Source organism: Pithys albifrons, chromosome 1, assembly GCF_047495875.1.
Source record: "Pithys albifrons albifrons isolate INPA30051 chromosome 1, PitAlb_v1, whole genome shotgun sequence".
In the NCBI taxonomy this organism is placed as follows: domain Eukaryota; kingdom Metazoa; phylum Chordata; class Aves; order Passeriformes; family Thamnophilidae; genus Pithys; species Pithys albifrons.
In genome coordinates, this window is record NC_092458.1 from 26281180 (window position 1) to 26301070 (window position 19891).

General features: G+C 37.4%; 1 protein-coding gene across 5 annotated transcripts in view; it reads right to left on the bottom strand.

Annotated features, from left to right (window-relative positions):
- The window catches only part of HERC2 (HECT and RLD domain containing E3 ubiquitin protein ligase 2), a 115879-nt gene that overhangs the window by 72944 nt on the left and 23044 nt on the right, over positions 1-19891 (bottom strand). For 4 of the 5 annotated variants that reach the window (XM_071547878.1, XM_071547856.1, XM_071547850.1 and 1 more), the window contains exons 4-7: positions 14563-14700; positions 3336-3555; positions 1543-1643; positions 687-843 (exon numbers count right to left, since the gene is read on the bottom strand). In XM_071547878.1, the coding sequence (XP_071403979.1) occupies positions 687-843; positions 1543-1643; positions 3336-3555; positions 14563-14700 (616 nt within the window). The remainder of the gene's footprint in view (positions 1-686; positions 844-1542; positions 1644-3335; positions 3556-14562; positions 14701-19891) is intronic. The other variant, XM_071547865.1, reaches the window with a different exon arrangement.

A 19891-nucleotide genomic window follows, 5' to 3' on the forward strand; every position in this document is an offset into this window, starting at 1 on the left:
AAACTGGTGACAAAATAAGCTGAGAAGAAAAGCCCAGACATTCCAAAGAACAAGTTTTAGAGTGACAATTAGGCTTTAAAATTGCCCCAAGCTTCAGTATCTATAGCTCTATGAAACATGCCACGAACAAGAAAAACATTTTTCACAAGTGAAATTCAAGTTATGTTTCATGATATGCATAGTAAGGATGTAGTTCCGGTATTCAAAAGACAATTAATTTCCAGTAATTATTGTTGAACGCTAAGTCTAAGACTACTTAAATAAAAGGGGAAAGTAGGGGAGTGCTCCAAGTGCAATATGAGTGTATTTTCCCTCATGCACACAAGTCTGTGTTATTTTACTATATTAGAAAGGCACAATTAAGTGTGCACATACATATTGTTCCCAAAGGACCCCATGTGGACATGTTTACATTAGTGAAACAGTATTCTTTGGGTAAGTCTACATGCACTGATTCAGAATACTCAAATTCAGGTTTTTCTTAAACAGCTATAATAATTAAATCATATTTAAAGAGCATCATTTCAACAGTTTATTAATTTTTGCTTGCTTGTATGATAACATTAGAAAAGGAAAGAAATCTTTTCAATTTTCCCTAAACCACTATGTTTATACCACCAGCTACTAAGAGATGCAAGTTAGCCATTTAACAGCTACTTCAGTAAGGCTCAAGAGAAGAAACTTACCCAGTCACAACAGACCTTAGGAATTTAGTAGCTCTTTCTACCACTTCCAGCCATACAGAAGATACAGTCCCTTCATCAAAAAGAGACGCCTCTGGTAGAGCTCGCAGTGCATCAAGTGATTCCTGTAACAATTCACTGCACAAGTCTGCATCTTCACCTAAGGAACACAGCAACAGCAGTTACATTCCCATCTTTACAGAAGCTATACAAATTATTGTACACAATATTTTGGACATTATTTTTCAACACAAGATTACAAGTTAGTTAATATAACAAAGTTCTCAATTTTAACATGAACATTTTAATGAAAAGAATCTGAAGAAGTTTCTACCAAAAAAAAAAATCAGTAAGATAACTCTTAAACCAGCTCGTCCCACTATGTATCCACTGAGGAAATCAGAAGAACTAGAGCTGGCTGGACAAAGAGTAAGCCACCTACCTGCCATCTGAACGAACAGAGCACACTGAGACAAACAGGCAGGTTCAAGTGGCACAGGTGACAATTCTGCCCACCTCTGTAATTTGACAATTGCTGACAAGCACACAAACTAAACACAAGTTTCACACTCCAAACCCCTTCTAAGCTGCTACTATCATGCAGTAATACAGTGGATTGACCGTGCCTGAAAAATCTAACTCTTCTGAAATCCCCACACAACACAGCAGTGGTACGGGCTTGGATGGCTTCAATCAGCAACAGCATTGTTGGGCACAGTACCATGAACGCAAATACAATTATGCAAATCTGTAATTTATAAATGTATAGTTCTATGCAAATACCTAACACACACAAATGCTTCAATGAGTCATGTGACTTCTAATGAGAAATATGTAACATGCTCAAGAGTAGACATACCTGACCTCCAGGCTCTACGAAGGAAAGCAAACGCAAATGAAAGTGCTGCCCGGGATCCAACTCGTGCAAGTCCTTCCACGCCTTTACCTACAGGTCTTGGGCTAAGTAAAATGATATATGCATTGTTTCAATACAATTTATATTATAATAATATTTGTGTTAGTACAATTTTGTAGAATTTACACTCAACAATTTTATAATCTAGTTATATGCATGCATATGTAATACACGATTTTTGTTTATAAAGAATTGTAATTGTCTCTTGGGAATGAGGGGGAGTAACATCAAAATATCAGCAACGAACGTTCAACTTCAGCTGCTTCAAAGCACCAATTCAACGCCTAACATCAAAAAGCTTCACAGAGAAAAAAAATAAATCAGACTTGGCATAATTGACTGCCATCAGCAAAATGCCCATATTTACTCAGAGTGAAATTATGATGCTGAATTCAAAATATGAAGAGGTAAAATACTTCATGTGCTCATTATTTACTCAGGAAGCTTATATTTTTAGTTAATTTGGATGGCATAAACTATGCTTATAGACTGTGTTTTCAATAAAACTTTAATTATTGATAATTATTTCCACCCATTTTGTCATTTCTTTTCTTTCCATTCAAATGTCAATGCTACAAATCTCTCTTGGGAGTTTCTGTATTGGTGTGTGTATAGAAGAGAGACAGCTTCAACTTCTGTTAATATCCACTGGACTCACACACATTTCTGTGAACTTCTCTTCTCATGCAAACAATCACATTAATTTAAGTAAGCTCCCCTTTGTACTTGACAACAGGAGATTACCTATGGATTCAACCACTGAACCAACAATTCTACTTTCTTTTGATGTGAGATTACAAAGAAAGTGAACTGTTTGGGACTTTTTCAGGAGAGAAAAAAATTATACTCTCATTTTTAGCAATCCAATAACTTAAACATATCAGTGTTCTTTTTAAACAGAAGTGAAAAAAAATTAGACAACTGTATATTCAGAGAAAGATATCACTGTCAGAACTCCAATTCCATAAAAACTAGTCGTGATATCCACTTACACTCGCCTTTCATATCTGAAGCCAGGGACGATATAACAAAAACTTCCCTAGATGAATTGCTTGTTCTGTCAGGTGGTAACTTTGTTCAGCTACTGAACAGTTTCTTTAATTCCTTATTTGAGAGATAAGGCATTTTTTAGATCTAGATAGCTATCTAGTCATGGAAAGTAACCAGAGAATTTCTTATTCAGTTACTTCATTCTTATTATTCTTCTTTCTTCTTATTCAGTTACTTCTCTTGAAATAGTTGCATATGAAATGTACAATTACATAATTTCTCCACCAAGCTATGGAAAACTACGCTCAGCTTCTGCGTGTTTGCATTTTTTAATTTACATGCCTTAACTGAGCAAACATTGACAAAAATATACTACCATTATTCAAACTATGTAACTTCTACCAGGGCCACTTCCGAAATAGGCTAGTCCACACTTCCTAGCCAAGTAGAATTTTGATAAAAGCATACTTACAGCTCAAAGAATAGTATCTACAGCAATGTATTACAATAAAAATCTACCAATACAAACAGAGACACTGTAAGAAAGTACCAGGCAAGAAGAAAAACTCCATGGCAAACAACAACATTTTTTACTTAATACGGTAAAACCACCTCAAGAAATAAGAAGTTTCTCTAGCACTAATGTCTCACAAGGAGGAGTACATCACACTAAGCTCTTACACACAAGCTGATAACCTTTCTATGGGTATTCTAATATAGTAACTTGTTTGAGCATGTGTCGTTACCTTTTCTTATCAACAGCAGGCAGAGGAACACTACTGCTTTTCCACTTTACTTTGACATTCTCCTGAAGAACTGCTCTGTTCAAAGCAATGAAATATCGCTCCAGGATAACCAGCCTCTGCTTTAGCCTCATAGCTGAAAGAGCTGTTGCAGCAGTTTGTGTGGCCAGGGTTTGCTGCTCCTTCACTAGTACCTGAAGGCACTCCTTCAATTCATTCACGTCTGAGAAACAGAGAAAGATATGATTTTATGAGTGTTCATGCTTGCTATATACAGTATCAAGAAAGTAGCATAACTTTCTGTTTCTATATATAACATGCACATTTCTAATCCACAGATGACATAACCACAATCATACTTAAACAGGTATTTAGATAAAGGTTATCATAAAAACTGGTTTTGTATAAAGATATCTAAACCTTCATGTCTGAAATTAGAACGTCACAGGAAATATTTATGCATTTAACAAAAAAAACAAGTTAGACAGCAAATTATTATCATCATTCAACCAGAGTCAGACTTCTCTTTAGGGCAGGCAAGTCCCTTGCAAGTCCCCACAAGGATACACTTTCATTTTGCAGCTATACTCATTATCTTAAGTTTCTCAGAAGTTATAAAACTACTCAGAAGCTCTAGGATCACTGCCAAGAGCTGCTAAGCTTCTGAAACAAATAATGTCAGAAAATTAAGATGCTTGCAAGTACTAGTAGCAAATAAAAGATCTGACTTATGTACCAATGCTAGAGAATTATTTCTTCACTAATCAGAGAAAGTATTCAACAGCCCAAAGTCCTAGTAATATAATAACAGATGGTAGCAAGGACAGTCTCAACAAAAATACTTTAGAATAAAAATGTGGAAATTTTATTTTTATATTCTCTGTAGCTTTCATTGCCAGGACAATTATCAACCAAGTGCATTCTTAGAGAGGTTCTTTTCTATCCTGTCAATAATAGTCTGATAACTGGGTCACCCCACTCTGCTTTGCATTTGTCCCTAAGCCAATCACATTTGCTGCCTGGCTGCTACACAGAAGTACCTTTGTTTTACTGACACCTGAAGAAGGGGTATGAAAAGAAAAAAACATATGTCTGCATATATGTAACAGGGCTTGTGAGAAGATGGAGACACTTGGAAAAAAACAAAAAAACCCAAGAAAACAACTGCAAAACCATACAAAACCAATGGAAATTTTATCTAACATGGCCTAATTTTTTTTGCAGCTGTAACTGCATGAAGTATTTCAATGTTTTGCCCCCAGTCTGCAACACATCTTTTTGTACCCAGCAGAGAATTTAGGCAGCCCTCTCTGCCATGGGATCGCATTGCACAGTGACTTATGGTTTGCTGTCAGCCTGTTTTCAACATTGCTACTCACATTTCACCATTTCATAATGTGCTAGATTCCTTTTCCTGAGGCAATTCACATCCTTCCACCTGACTATGAGGAAAAACTTATTTTTTCATGGAGTAAGAAGATTTAAATGTGTTCCTTGCACTCTAGACATCTTAGATGAAAGCATGTTTGATTTCTTTGGTTTGGCTTTTATACTGTCCCTTAACATTACGGCCACAGAGAAGTTTACTCGAAAGTTTTAATGGATGACTATCAGGACCCAGTCTGAAGCTTCTGTAGACCTCCAGGCTGATCCAAATGAAATTTTGTTTCATTTAATACAATTTTGAGGGGAAAAAAAAATCTCAGTGTTAGCATTACTTAGAAGACCAAAGTAGTTTATATTTTGTGGAATATTTTACATGTTCTCAGGCTGCTGGTGTTACCTTAGGTGTGCCTTAACTTTTATTTTGTAAGCAGAAATACAAAAAAATCCATCTTGCAGTACATACTTCAGGGTATCACAACACAGCATGGTCAATACTGGTAAGTAAACCATCGGAAGACAAAAATCAGGATTTTTTCCTTCTCCTCCTGAACACCGAAGGCCTCTAAATAATTCTAAATACCACCAGGCTACAAGAACACAGTACAAAATGACCAAGCTCTCTGCTTCACAAAGAGACTTTGCTTAACATCACAGAATATTCTGAGTTGGAAGGGACCCACAAGGATCATCGAGTCCAACTCTTAAGTGAATGGCTCATACAGGGGTCAAATCCACAACCTTGGCACTATTAGCACCAGGCTCTAACCAAGTGAGTGTTGGTTTTGACAAATAATTTTATCCTGCAGATTCATTCCCCATATTATAGTCTACTGTATCTATGGGAAAAGTAAAGAAATAGCCAATGAAGAAAAAAAACAACGCACTTAAACATTTATGTTTGGGAAAGAGAGTCTACGTATAGTGCTACAGAAAACAGGCACTAGGTGCTAGACTCATCAGTCTGTCAAGTAATAAGAGATACAAAATTCATCCTTTCATCCTCACTGGACACCCTCTTGTTTCTAAGAGTTGAAGACTTATATGCAAAAGGCCTTTATTTCAAAATAACATGCTTATTAAAAATATGTCATGGGGATCACTGAAGAGAAACACTTGGGACAGGCAGAGATCACCTACAATCCTCCAGTAATTATTTTATGAGGAATTTTCCCTAAAAGTCTACAACTGCACACCTTTCAAAGTAGTTTCCTCCAGTCACAGTGATGTCCGGGTGTTAGAAAGATAAACCACTTATTGTTAGAATTGCCTTGTTAGGCTTGGCATGATTCAGTGATCTCAGACCTAGGGGGAGGTGAACAAAGCTTGGGGAGAAGGATGTGTCACAGAGTGGACACAAAGAATGAACAATTTACAGGCCGCAGGGACACTGGGCAGAACTCCCAAGAGAAGGAAGAAACTAAAAAGTTAACTCAGCAACTGTGCTGAAATCAGCTCCAACTAGATAATTCTGGCAGGTGGAGATTATGACCACCAATTCAAGAAACCCACTGACTCAGAAGAAGAGAAAGACTGAGCATGAAGACTAACTAGTATGAGAAGCGAGACACTCAACAAAGAGAAGGTAGAACACTAATTAGTACGAGAAATATATAACTTGTAGCCAACAAGGTGTGATTGCTGTTTGCCAAAACTATAGTTGGTGTAAGGTTTTGATGACTGGGGAGTCAGCCTTTTGTGGGTTACTACCCAGCTCCCTCCCTTGTGCAAACTGGAAAAAAGAATAGGAATACCTTGCCTTGGTGTGTAAACTGGCTCTGTGCATTGGGCAGCGAGCCCACATTTGGGGCAACAGCCCTGCCATTATCAGCATCTCAGCCATTCCAGTGAAGGAGGTGGCACAGTCTACTGTACAAACCCTGAACGAGCAGAAACAGAATCCTACAGAAGCACATACGATGTATGCACATCAAGCTGTACCACTTTCAAAGCTGTGCGTCTGCAGAAAAAGTTTCATGGCAGCAACTGCCAAATTAATTCCTAATGGTTCAGCAATACATACTAAAGGTAACCTATAAGATGCTCAACATCCTATTCAGTGATCTGACAGGACAACTGGTTCATTTAACAAAAAAGTAACATTATTGTAAGTTTTTAATACCTTAAAGGTTCAATTCTGTTTTAATACAAAAGCAGTCCACGGTTCCACAGATTATGCAACGTTTCAAAGAATAACACCTCACAATAGCACTTTCTAAATTGAAGAGAATCTAAAAGCAAGGTATTTTGCTTTCTTGTCAATGAAGTTAACATCAACAAATAAGGTCAAATTAAGATAATACAAAAGCTAGAAAAGGAATCAATTAAAATGCTGTCTTGACTTTTTATGAAGAAAAAGGGCTGAAAAAAAAATCAGTTTTCAATGGGTTAGCCCTAAAACTCACCAAGTCTTTCTAAATTAAGAAACTAATAATATGACAAACTGTTCAGTTACAATATACTATTCTCAAATACTTAAACATTGCATAGAAATTCTTTTAATGCAAAACATGATTCAGCCTCACTAAGACTCAAGCTATTTAAAAATAACCTGCACAACGAATAAACTTAAGTTTACTGAATTTAGTTGTAATTAAATTATTTTCTTTCTCCCTTCTTGCCTTACCTTCACAATCTCAAATGGCTACAATTTTAGGAAGGCTTTCTAATAAAAGTGAGTAATTCTACCCTTAAATATTTTGTACAAACTTCTTTAGTATTTCAAAACAGTAAAACAAAGTTCATATGCAAAGCTTAGTCAAGGTTGGAACAGGTCATAGTAGTCCTTTAACTGAGACAGCTAAAAATTGAACAGAGGACTGTCTTGTTTTATTAAAAGTATCACTATTTTAAAGTGAGATATATCTATTTACTTCCTCACTTTGAATTTTCTCTTATTCCATATGTCAATTTATATTTACAAAAAATTCAGCTCATCCTTAGAAAAATTAAATTATATCTGTGAATCAACACAGTGAAACTTATTTCAATAAACCTTCAAGTCTGAGCTACACTTATTACCAATGAACTAAACAGTCTAATGAGAGAATAGCTTATTAATAGTAACGATTCAAATTTCATCTGAGAAGGTTACAGGCAACTCTTTAAACAAAACTGTTCACATGTCACTACAGCAGCCCTTGATGTTAATCATCCCTTGCAAAACTCTGCTTTGCCAGTTATTCTGTGAAGGGTGGAGACACATTATTTACCTATACACTGCAGGAGGTGAAGTCATATCATACCAGTTTAAATTCTCAAACCACCATTAGCAGAATACTTGTTAACTGACAACTCCAATTAGATGTGTTGCTGGCTGCAGTGGAGACATGCAAAGTCTTTACCATCTTCTGTTAAAACTTACCACATCTCTGTCTCCCTTTAACAATTAACATAACCATGTATCTGCACTTCTTAATTTTTCCTGCCCAAAGTTCTCTGCATTAGAAGGACACACAGTGGAATAGTTTAACCCTGACTATTTGGTAGAACAGTGCTAAGAAGTGGCACATTATTTAGATATTTGAGCAAAACAGAGGGAAAAACAAGCAGTGGAGGCTGTGGTGTCTTAAACCATCTCAGCCAAAGCAAGAACACTAACCTGACATGAACCTAAGGTAGGTTGCCTGTCCTAAGGCACGTTTGCTCCTGCTTTAGCAGCTCAAGGAAACATGTTAACATGCTTTGTACTTTAACACTCATTTTGTTGGCTCTTATAGGGAACACCACAGGCTTCTGACTGCTAAAGTTAAGCACCTCAAAATTGTCAATATCAGACTGAAAGGTTTCATGGACTTGGGGTGAGTCACAAGCTTTAGTAACAGCAAATATAGATGTTATACTGTGGAGAGATTTCAGACCTGAAAATATATTTCAAACAGAATTTGGCAGGAATCTACTGTTATAATGAGCACACATTCCTGTCACCAGCAGAACTAATGTGCTCTAATTTCCTAGCGAATTTTATACTTTGTCTCCTCTTCCCCTTCCACTACATGCTATTTCCACTGGACAAAGAGGAGACAAGGGATGCAGTTGCCTTGGCCTAATAGGCTTCTAATGATCCTTTAAGCCTCTAGAATGAGTTCATTCAAGAGCTAGAGGGAAGGACAAAAATGCAATCATACACACATAATTTCCTTCAGAAACGAACCTAAATATGCTGCCAGTTATTTTATACCAACAAAGAATATAATGCCTAAAGGGCACTCAGCTTTTAGCTTTCCATTCTCTGGTCCCCTACTCAAAAGATGACCAACATCAGACTTCACTTGATCAGCATTCAGGATGAGATTAGTTGCATGTGCATTCAGAATGCATCTCATTGTGTGTCTGAATGCACAAGATGCTGAAAGCTCTGGAAGAGAAGACTTAGGAGGAGCAGCTGAGGTCACTTTGTTTGGAGATTGAGGGGAAACCTCACTGCAGTCTGCAACTTCCTGGTGAGGGCAAGTGGTTGAGTCAGCACCCATCTCTTCACTCTCATGATCAGCAACAGGACTCGAGGAAACAGCAAGAAACAGAGTCAGGGGAGGTTGAGGTTGGACATCAGGAAAAAGTTTTTCACTCAGAGGGCGGTTGGGCACTGAACAGGCTTCCCAGGGAAGTGGTCACAGCACTAAGCCTATCTGAGTTTAAGGAGAGTTTGGACAGCACTCTCAGACACAAGGTGCAATTCTTGGGGCATCCTGCGCAGGGGCCAGGAGTTGGACTCGATCCTGATGGGTCCCTTCCAATTCAGCATATTCTATGATTCTGTAATTTTCCAAGTTTTAAATCATCAGCAAAACTTGTTTAAATTGATGTTCAAATACTGATGATGCACAGAACAAAACAGCAAGAACTGCCGTGTATGTGTAAAAATACACACATCAATTAGGGGCATAAGAAGCAACCAAACAGTTACTTAGAGCTCGACAAGTGGTTTTAAGCTGGGGCAGAGGGAACAGGACGGGATGATGATCTGAAGGCAGGTTAAAAATCTGCTTCTAGAGGTAAGACAGTCAAAGGGAAAAAAAAATAGGGATTCATCCCTTGACTCAGCATTTGGAAATCTAAATTTAGAAGTATTGATCAAGGCATTTGATAAATGCAGAAAATACCACAATAAAGTTAAAAGCAGGGGTTTTTTCCAATGCCATGACTACTTTTTAATTGATTTTGTACACAGTATAAGTTGAGATTTAATTATGCAACTAAAGCTCCTCACAGGATGGAAGTTCTGCCTACATGCTATTCTGTCACAAAGCAAACACAGGAAGATTCAGCTGCAGTTGGTAATGACAGGTAACTCAACAACAGCTCACTGAAGTCACATGGTTAATTTTAACCTTCCCTCTTTGGTACTGTCTCTAAAGCACTTCTTGGTGCAATCAGCTGTACAATATGGGAAAAACAAGATGCAGCACCGTCTGTAAACAAGCCCTCACTCACACATGAGGAAACCCCAAAAGTGCAACATCATGACACTGATTTACCAGCGTAATAGATTAATGCACAGTTAATATAAACCAGATCTAACTACACAAGAGAACCAGATCCTCACTTCAACTATATATTGCTTATTCATTTAAGGATGTTTGCATTAAGATGCTTTCCTCCCTTACTTTCTTGTCCTGAGAGGAAACGGAACAGTAGCACCCCTACTGAAACTTTCAAGTAGAAAGTAGTATTTTCTAGTCAGACAGCAATTAAGGTGACTTTAAACTAACTTGGTCTGTAAGTATGCAATATTTAGCACCTTAAACATAAGAAAAATCTGATCATATTACAGTGAATTTGAATCACAATTTATTTGTTTTTTAAAGCTCAGTTTTTACACAGAAACAGTTCCACTGGGGCAACAACTAATTTTTTTCAAAAAAATACCAGATGTCAAGTGGTATTAAATAATCAACTATATACACAAAGTAACCTGGCTTTACAATTTTAAGCTTTGAGAAAGATTTAGGTAGCCCTTCTTTGAAGATAAAAAACCAAACCAAACCAAACCAAAAACAACAACAAAAACAAAAACCAGGATTCATCTAAAACGGAAAACTGCACTTTTGGATGGAAGTCAAAAATACTCACATCTCTCAGATTTTATATCTACAAAAGCATGGTGTGCACTGAAAAAATTTCTAAACATCTATCAGTGATATACATTAAATGTTAACGGTTCTAACCCTCAACACTGATAGAGATGGAGATACATATGGAATGCATCAAGGAATAATGCATAAATGGCTGGTATGCACTACAAGTGACAACAACAGCCAGTCCCACAGACACGTGTAAAATTGGGTGAAAATGAAGACAAATATTTAGGTCATGAAGTCTGTTGGTACTACACCAGTAAAGATGACAGCCAACTGCAAAAATATGCAGGCACTAAAATTAGTCATCTACTGAACGTTAGATGTACACTGGTGAGCGAGGGAGACAGAAATCCCAGTTTTCCCCACTAAAAGGGCTCCAAACAACCTTCCACTTAGGAATAAAATCTTGGCTCTATAGCAGGGTAAATCCAAGAAGAAACTGGTTTGCTGTACTACAGCAGCTGGAAAAACAGGGTATCAAGACAGAGAGAATGAAAACGAGAGATCATTATACGACTTTATGAAACCCATGAGGTGCCCACAGCTGAAGTTGTATATACAGTTCCTAATCTGCCTTCCCTGGCAGAAAAATACAGAAGCGGGAAAAAAACAGAGGAAAAAAATGAGAGAGAAGAAATAAGAGTTTAGAACAGCCTCTGTACACAAAGAACTTGTATGAAATAAGATCTTTTGTGAGGGAAAGATACAGCTTAGGGGGTGATTATGACATTTCTTAAAACACAAAGAACCCACCCCACCAGTGTTGGAGAAGACAAGTAAGGAACAACCACTCTCTGTCTCTTCCACTGCAAGAACAACAGGGCATCAGGCAAAACCAACAAATGCCAAAATCAAGTCAAGCACTAGAAGAGGAATGTTCATGCAATAAACTGATGAATTACAAAGCTCCATGCCACATATAGCTGTGGATGCTAAAAGTTCAGAATGTTCAAAAGACAAATTAATGGAAAAAATCTGCAGCAAAAATATTAAATGTAGATATATTAAAAATACTAAGTTATGCCATGCACACGTATGTTCCAGGAAAATAAAAGGGGGGGTGGCTGGAATTCAAACAAACATTTTTATTGCCCTATAGCACCACCTCTGTCTCAAGGACCATGGGCTGCAAATGTATCATAAACATGGAACCTCATTATTCACCTGGCTACTGCTACTTAACACCTTTTGTTGTCAGGAAATTGTATTAGACTGTCCTTGGGTTTGGCTCAATACAGCCAACCTCATACATATTATGATTAAGGAAATGAAAGCCAAGAAAATTAAATACCACTCTATTTTCTGTAGGGTTTGAATAACCACTTCAAAGGGTTTCCTCTTTTTCTCCCCTACCTAGAGCTGAACACCTGACTTCTCTCTGGACCATGTAACATGCTAAAAACCAAGTATCTCCAGAAAAGAAAACTGATGCAAGTAGTAAACTGACATTTTTTAGAAGTGTCAGAACTGCTTTATGTACATACTCAACCTGGTATGAATATGACAGGGAGACGATGTTCATGTCAAAAATGAGGCTTGAATAGTTCAACACTTATCAGAAAAGAGCCAAATATGAAATGGAAGAACAGTAAGATGCAAAAGAGAAGGAAAAGCATCTTAAAGTCAAATAATGACACCCATGTGTTTATTACTACCTTACACATTTTTACAGTACTGGGAATCCTTAAACCCTGGGGAAGGGGTGTCACAAGGCCCACTGACCTAGATTAGACTGTTGAAGTTCAACAGTACAATCCTCCACATTTGGCAAGTAAGATTTTATGACAGCACGTCTAAAACATAGCAACTAGGTATTAGAGACTGTACATCTATCTTCATAATGTAAGACTATAAATCACTAAACTCAGTAGAAATATTCCAGTGTATTGACCTGAAACACAGGCTTTAAATGCCTCTTCAATTCTTTTTGTAATGTAACTCCAAATCTCACATCTCCAAATTACACCTCATTTGTAAAGGTATATAAAACAAATGAAAACATAGTAAGTCTTTAATTCTTATTTGATCAGCAACGATATATTTAAGACACAACTCTCCTTTTCAAAAGTTCCTTCATAGTTTTGACAGGCAAAAGCTTCTTTTTTTGAAGGAAGACAGAAGAAATGCTTGAAACAGTTTTTCTCATTTTACAAAACATTTACAAAAGTATCGAAAATGAACTGATTTTCTGTCATTTTTTTCAAAATTAATTACCAAGCCAAAAAGAACCTAGGATGGCTCAAAAGGCAACTGTTAGCTATATTTCTGACAAACTGTTTAAGGATTTTTATGTCACAGCTAGATGATACAAACTTCAGACAGAAATGGTAAGAGAGATTAGGGAATCTAAATTTATTTCTGACAAATTATAAAGTTCTGCAAGTTATTTCTAGAATAATAATCCACATATGAGCCGATAAACCATACTGTATATAAGCACTAGAAGTAACTACCAAACAGCAAGTTACTTCCTTCTGAAAACTCCAAACACACATCCATCCATTTTTTTCTGAATTTTTCTTTCAGTCTTTTAAGAAATAGTTGGAGGGTGAGTTTAAAGGCCAAATCTTGTCCCAAATACCTTGGTCAGCTGAGGGATACTTGGTAAGATATTTAATATTTAGATTCCCATTTTATTTTATTTTTCAGCTACAAAATAAGAATACAAAACATAAATTATGTGACCTTCAGCTTATATCTCTACAACACGTTCAATTCTCACTCCACTTCCACTGTAGCAGCAATTTGGCAATTCTTTTCATTCCTCCTATACCACAAAATTCTATCCCAGTAGCACAGTGACAGCAAGTCCATCTGTCCTCCTGTCCTTAAGAAAAGGGAGCAAGCGAGCTGGCACAGAGCAGGGGACAGCAGATTGGCAGCTGACCTGTGGCTCAACAGAAAGAAATAGCTTCCCTAGCAAAAAGAGCCACACAGGTGCAGATTCTGGCACTGAAGAGATAACACTTTTCCCCAGGACCTTTAAGTGCTTCTGGGTGAGGGGAAAGGACAAGTGGCACAACAGATGTCTCTGAAGTTTGTACATGCCAACATCTGAATCAGGCAACATCATGCACCAGAACTGTAAAACAAACCATTGAAGTGAAGCTTCTTCTGATCTGCTATTTTTAAACATGGACTATTTTAGACAATGAACTGCTGCTCTACAGTAACAAACAGCCATGAACTTCAATATCAGGATCAGTATTTTGTAGACCCTCACAGGAAAATGTGAACACACAACCACTTTTCCACTGCCACCACAGGTAAGATTACTGTCAGCAAAGGTCAGGACAAAGTTAATTGAAATAACCATTTCAACCTTCCTCTCATGATTCATTCAATCTACCAAACCATGAAATCAAAGCCAAAAATCACCTATTAAACCTTTATTGCCTACGGAAAATTCAGGCTTCACAAAATAAGCCATTTCTTTTTTATGTCTTCAACTGAAAAGAAATATTCTGAAGATACCAGAACATTTCACTGTATAACTTCATTTGGTTCAAGTCAGTTTATCACTCCTTCAACAGCCTGAAAGGTGCAAATTGACTCTTCAAGTCATGAGTCTAATTAGATTCAAAATTAATTATAGCAAATGTTTAATTGAAATCACAGTTAACCACTTCAATGACTTATTTTACTGACCTAACAGATGCATCTGTCAGCAAGTACATTTGATCCAATTACTTCCTGATGCTACAAAAGTAGTGATCAATATAGAATACGTAGTGTTTCAGTGACAATGACCAGAACAGCTGTAATACCTGGTTGTTTACCCCACACCCAACTCTCAACAATCGATTTGGCCCTGTAAGTGGGCAGTGGAGTCTCTTCTTCATCTTTCTTTTCTTTGTCGTTTTGCTCTTCTTTCTTTGATGTAGTTTGGCATTCAGTGCTATCATCTAAAGGAAACAAAAGGGAGGAAAAGAAAAAAGACCAGTTAAGCTACTTCTCCTTTGAATTCAGGTCTAGATTAGATATAGAGGTGAAAACCCCAGCACACAAGCTCAGAGAAATAATGCCTACCATTAACAGTATAGGGTGGGGAGAAGTTGTATTTTACCACATTAACTGTCACAGGTGCTGGGTCTCATCTTACATTTTGTAACACAGTGACCTTAAAATCCAGAAACCCCCACTGTAACATCCTCAGAGGGATGAACATTTAATATTAGTATCATCATGTAAGACTTGCACAGGATTTGCAACACAGTACTGCAAAGGATGCACTTTAAGTCAGATTTTACTGCCAGTGATCCTCATTTCTGTAGCATTTACTTGTTATTATATTCCACCTCCAATACAGGAAAAAAAGATAGCAATTGTCTTAATTTCAAAATCACAGAGAGCTACATATTGGCATATACAATGATTTTATGCAGTAGTAATTCAATATCTGTAATGTATCTAACATCTTAGCAATTACTAGCAAGTCCTGAAATAATATCACCATTTCTGCCCAAGCAATAAACCAGTATTTGCAATCCTGCTGAGACTACTTTCATAAAGGCAGAACACAGACATTAGTCACTTATCTGTGTAATCAAAGGCTCCATGAAAGTACCAATTTTCTAAACACAGTAGAAAATTGACAGCTGGACATTTCTCCTTATTCATACTGGGCATATGGATTTCCATATCCACACTCCAGTCAGTTCAATGTTTAAGATTGCCTTGCAATTTAAGGGATGCATTAGCAACTGCTTTCCTCATCCTGACCTTCTTTTCAAACAATACCATCAAAAATTACTCCAGTCCAGCATTTGAAACCTTCCTCTGAAGAGTTTAGTTCCAACCACTTTCACCTGGCTCTTAAAACGGACCAGTCCTCTATTCCAACATGCCAGTCTAGTGCAGAGACTCCCTCCCTAAATGTCCCAGCCACAACTTGTCAGATAAACACTAGTATTTTGTCTTTTTTCCTATCTCACCCCATACACTCCAGAAAAAATGCATTTGTACTAGCATTATTTCTGAAGATAATAATAAGTAAGAGGTTTACAGCTGTAGCCAGACACAGAACCTCTGACCACAGCCTGAGATCAAAGGCTCAGAATGTATAAAATACATCTATCACAATGTACAAAAACATTCAAGTGCTCTTTCCATCAGGCCTGACAGAAAATTAATGCTTATTCTGATTGTGGCTGAATCTGTGATTGCCTCTTTGTAAAAAAAAATTTGTTGAACTGTAGACAGCAGCATCTCCAAATAAATCTTTTTAGGGTGCCTTAATTACACAAGTTTTAAATTAAAGACACTGTATCCTAACCTGTAACAGACACCAGTACTCAGGAGATGGAAGATGAAGACTGAAGAGCAGGAGAAAAGGAAGAGGAGACATAACTGCAGAATCCATGCTAGAGCTGAGATTGTGGGTTAAAGAGATAGCAAAGTCACTTGAGACCAAGAAAATGCAGCTTGGATATCCTTCTTGTAAGTGGCAACAACAGAGAGTACAACCATCTCCCTCAAACCCTGAGGAACAGCCTATGAGTCATCAGCATGATAACAACGTCCAAATTGTGATCCAATCCAGCTGTTTCTATTCAAAGGCACAAGCAAATAATACTAAAGGTACAGAGTCCATTATAGACTAAGGACACTGTTCAGCTGCAGTGCTTCAGAATATTTCCACAGTAACACCATAATCTCACTGTTTCTCCACTCACCCACACATCTAGAGATACACTTCACAAGGTCTGGGATTTTAGTTAGTGGGTAGAAGAGTGCTGTGCCAAGACACTTTCACAGACAGCTGTAGGAGAACTTGTTACGCTTTTTAACAGATCCTTGGCAAAGGATGACAACCAAGGGTTACAATCTTAAACATTTTGTCCAACTCCTCACTGCAAATAGAGAAGATTCCAGTCCAGGTGAGAACTCAAGCTTTGTACTGTATGAAAATGACCTTGACATGCAAACTCACAGGAGGACTTTTTTTTTCAATTGTCTGTATGAACAGAAAAGGGGAGCAATAAGAGAAAAAGTGAGAAGGAGAGGAGGTAAAAATCACATTAAAAGATGGTTCACTATATTTCCAAATAAACACTTGCCCCTGAGGCACAAAGCTGGTATGAGTCTAAATCAAAAGCAGCAACACAGATGTTACACTTATGGAAGCTCAGTTATGTTTAATAAAAGAGATTTTTACACAGGGAGACCCAAAAGTTTTCAGAAAGAAGAGGAGGGAAGACGAAATCTTGAGCAAAGCCAGAACAAGCCAAAGTAACAAACAGCAAGACAGTTTTCAAAACAATGCTTGCAAAAATATGGTGCAGCATGACATGACCTAACTTCATTTTTCTCAGACTGAAGTGTGAATACTGTGGTGGGGGAAAACAACTATGAAACATTTCTCTGAAAGAACTTTCTCTTAACTGTGTTTTGGTTTATGCTGAGGCAGGTAGGCATAGACAGTCAAAACAGAGCAACTAAAGCAACCATCCTCAACCAGAAATCAGCTCCCAAATCACAGCACAGTAGCTTAACATGAGTGCACTATCTTGCATAGTCACAGCTTAACCATTATAACTGGAGGATAAAAAGAAAGCACTACAAGTGGAATTTACATTTTATAATCAATGTAGAAAAGCCAACACTGCACAGGTGCTCCCATCACCTGTTGCAGTACGGTCTTGTGATGCTCTGAAACACCAGTGAACTGGTATTGTTAGGAATCTCTCAGCAGAAAGCCTGCAATATTTTTTTCCCCACGGATGTTGCCATTCACAAGGCAAAAAGTCAGAGTGTGCTTTAGGCAAGGGCTGTATTTTACAGCTACTCTAAACCAGTATTTGGTAGTCCCAAATCCAGGAAGTATTTCAGCAGCAATAAAAAATAGTAATGTATTTTCTGTCAAAAGGTTTTTTTATATGTATGTATATGTGTGTGTGTGCATACGTCTGTATATATATAAACACATATATATACACATATATACATGTGTATATATATGTGTGTGTGTATGTCTGGATAGACAGACAGACAGACAGACAGATAAAAACTTCAACTGATAGTTATTTCTGAGGAAAGAATGCATGCCTAACCATTTGCAAGCCATGTTTACACAGCCTTCTAGATAGAGAAGCCAAGCTGACAAGATTCTGATCTCCTAACCCTAATCAGATATAAAGTTTCTTTTCTTCTCTATTATACTATTATTTAAATGCATTCTTTAAATTATCTCTTGAATTTGCAATAGAGCATTTTACACTTATGAAGTCAAACTGTCCAACAGAGTAACTACAGACTTCCCTCTGTCCACCAGAGAGAGTATGATAATCCACAGCTGAGCACCACATTCCTGAGCCACTGGGTGCAACCCAGAGCTGGGTCAGGGGAAGTAGAAGAGGCATAGAAAAGCAGAACTTCTCTCACTTTTAACAAGTTCCTTCTTACAGAAAAAAGCAGGCTCAAGGGAGGAGCGAGCCTACATGCCTCCATATTACTACATGTTTTGATACATAGCTGGTCTGAACAGTGGCCACCAGCATCAATTTCCACATCCTGGTGGGGTTTTTTTCCTAACCATAAAATTTTCATTTCTGCCAGCCTCTCTGGAATTGCTTGTGGCACTTGGACTTTATTTAATCCGCTTGCAGGTGCAACACTGAATGAGGTTTGAGGATCCAATGGCACCAGACTGTCAGAGGTCCAACTTTCAGCAAAGGAGGACAGTAGAGGAAGCCCACAGTGTTTACCAAAGACAGGATAGAGGTATGAAGCTGACAATTTCATGGGTTTGCCCTGGGACTGAAAACAGCTAATTAAAACAGAAGTTCCCACCTAAGAAGTTTGGGGAATCAAAAATAAATAAAAAATAGCAACCCATGAAAGAGATCTGTGTAGTTGACTGGTATGTCTTAAAAACTTACAGTACTGATTCTCTAACTTCAAAATTTAGTAAGATTAATATTATTTAACACTTTTTATTATTTTCAGCACATAGCTTCCAGTACACAAAATACTAAGCTAATCCCAATTTCACAAGGGCAGCCTGATTATCTTTTAAGTACATGACATGCTGCAAGTGCACCTGTATTTGGACATCACTACTGTCACAGCTGTGTCCTCAAATGATACTTGGAAATATGCAAACACATTCTGTTGAACACATTTATCAAACGTGTTTTTCTGAAAGTGCCATAAAGAAAAAAAACGGAGGTTATTCCTAACCAAATGTTCTTGCTCATGGGAGAGAAAAAAATGCACTACTTGCATATTCTTCCTAGTGAGAAAAGGAATGTTTCCTGCTATCCATAGCATGTTCTTCCAGTCTATTGACACTGCTAATATCCACTGACAGAATGAAATGTCTCTTCTGAGCAATCCAGTTAACATCAACAGAGAGCTACAGCACTAGTGAAGAAAGAGCTACAATGGAGTTAAGTATATATTGCTTTTCATATAAAACTACTGGGTTTTATATAAATCTCATTACCTTTATGTACTTTTCCCTCTCCTCTTGAATTACATTTGCAAACATTTATGCAAAAAATAAAATACAAACGAAACAGACAAATACTTTAGATTTTAATTTCACGAAACTCAATTTGAGCTGCAAGTTCAGAGATGCAACCAACCACCAATTTTTCTGGTTCTATGATTTGCTACTGACAAATATACAGTCTGATTGACTCTGACCAAAACTAGCCTTGATTAGCTTGTTCTTCTCAAAGCTCAAGTCTAGTAAGCATGACAGCTGTATTTTACAATCCTGAAGGGTCAGCACAATGGCATTTATGAAGGCTAATTTCACTGAAACAGAATTCACACACTGATGCTACACGTTAAGAGCCTGAAAAAGCTGTTATTTGAAGTTCTAAACTACTGCAACACTTCAAGTAACTGATGTTTTAGAAGTACCTACACAGAAGAACATACACCCTCTAGTTGTGGAAAGGAGCAGGTATGATCTGTGCTATGTAGTACCTACACTTAACTCCTCTATAAGCAAGGACAAGGTGGTGTGTTAGTATTTATCTTTGTTACTCACATCCAATTCTACCTATCTTAACTGGCACTAAAACTAAATTAATTTTCCTTCAGATATTTTGTGCATAACAGTAGCTGGCAAGTGATCTCCTTGGC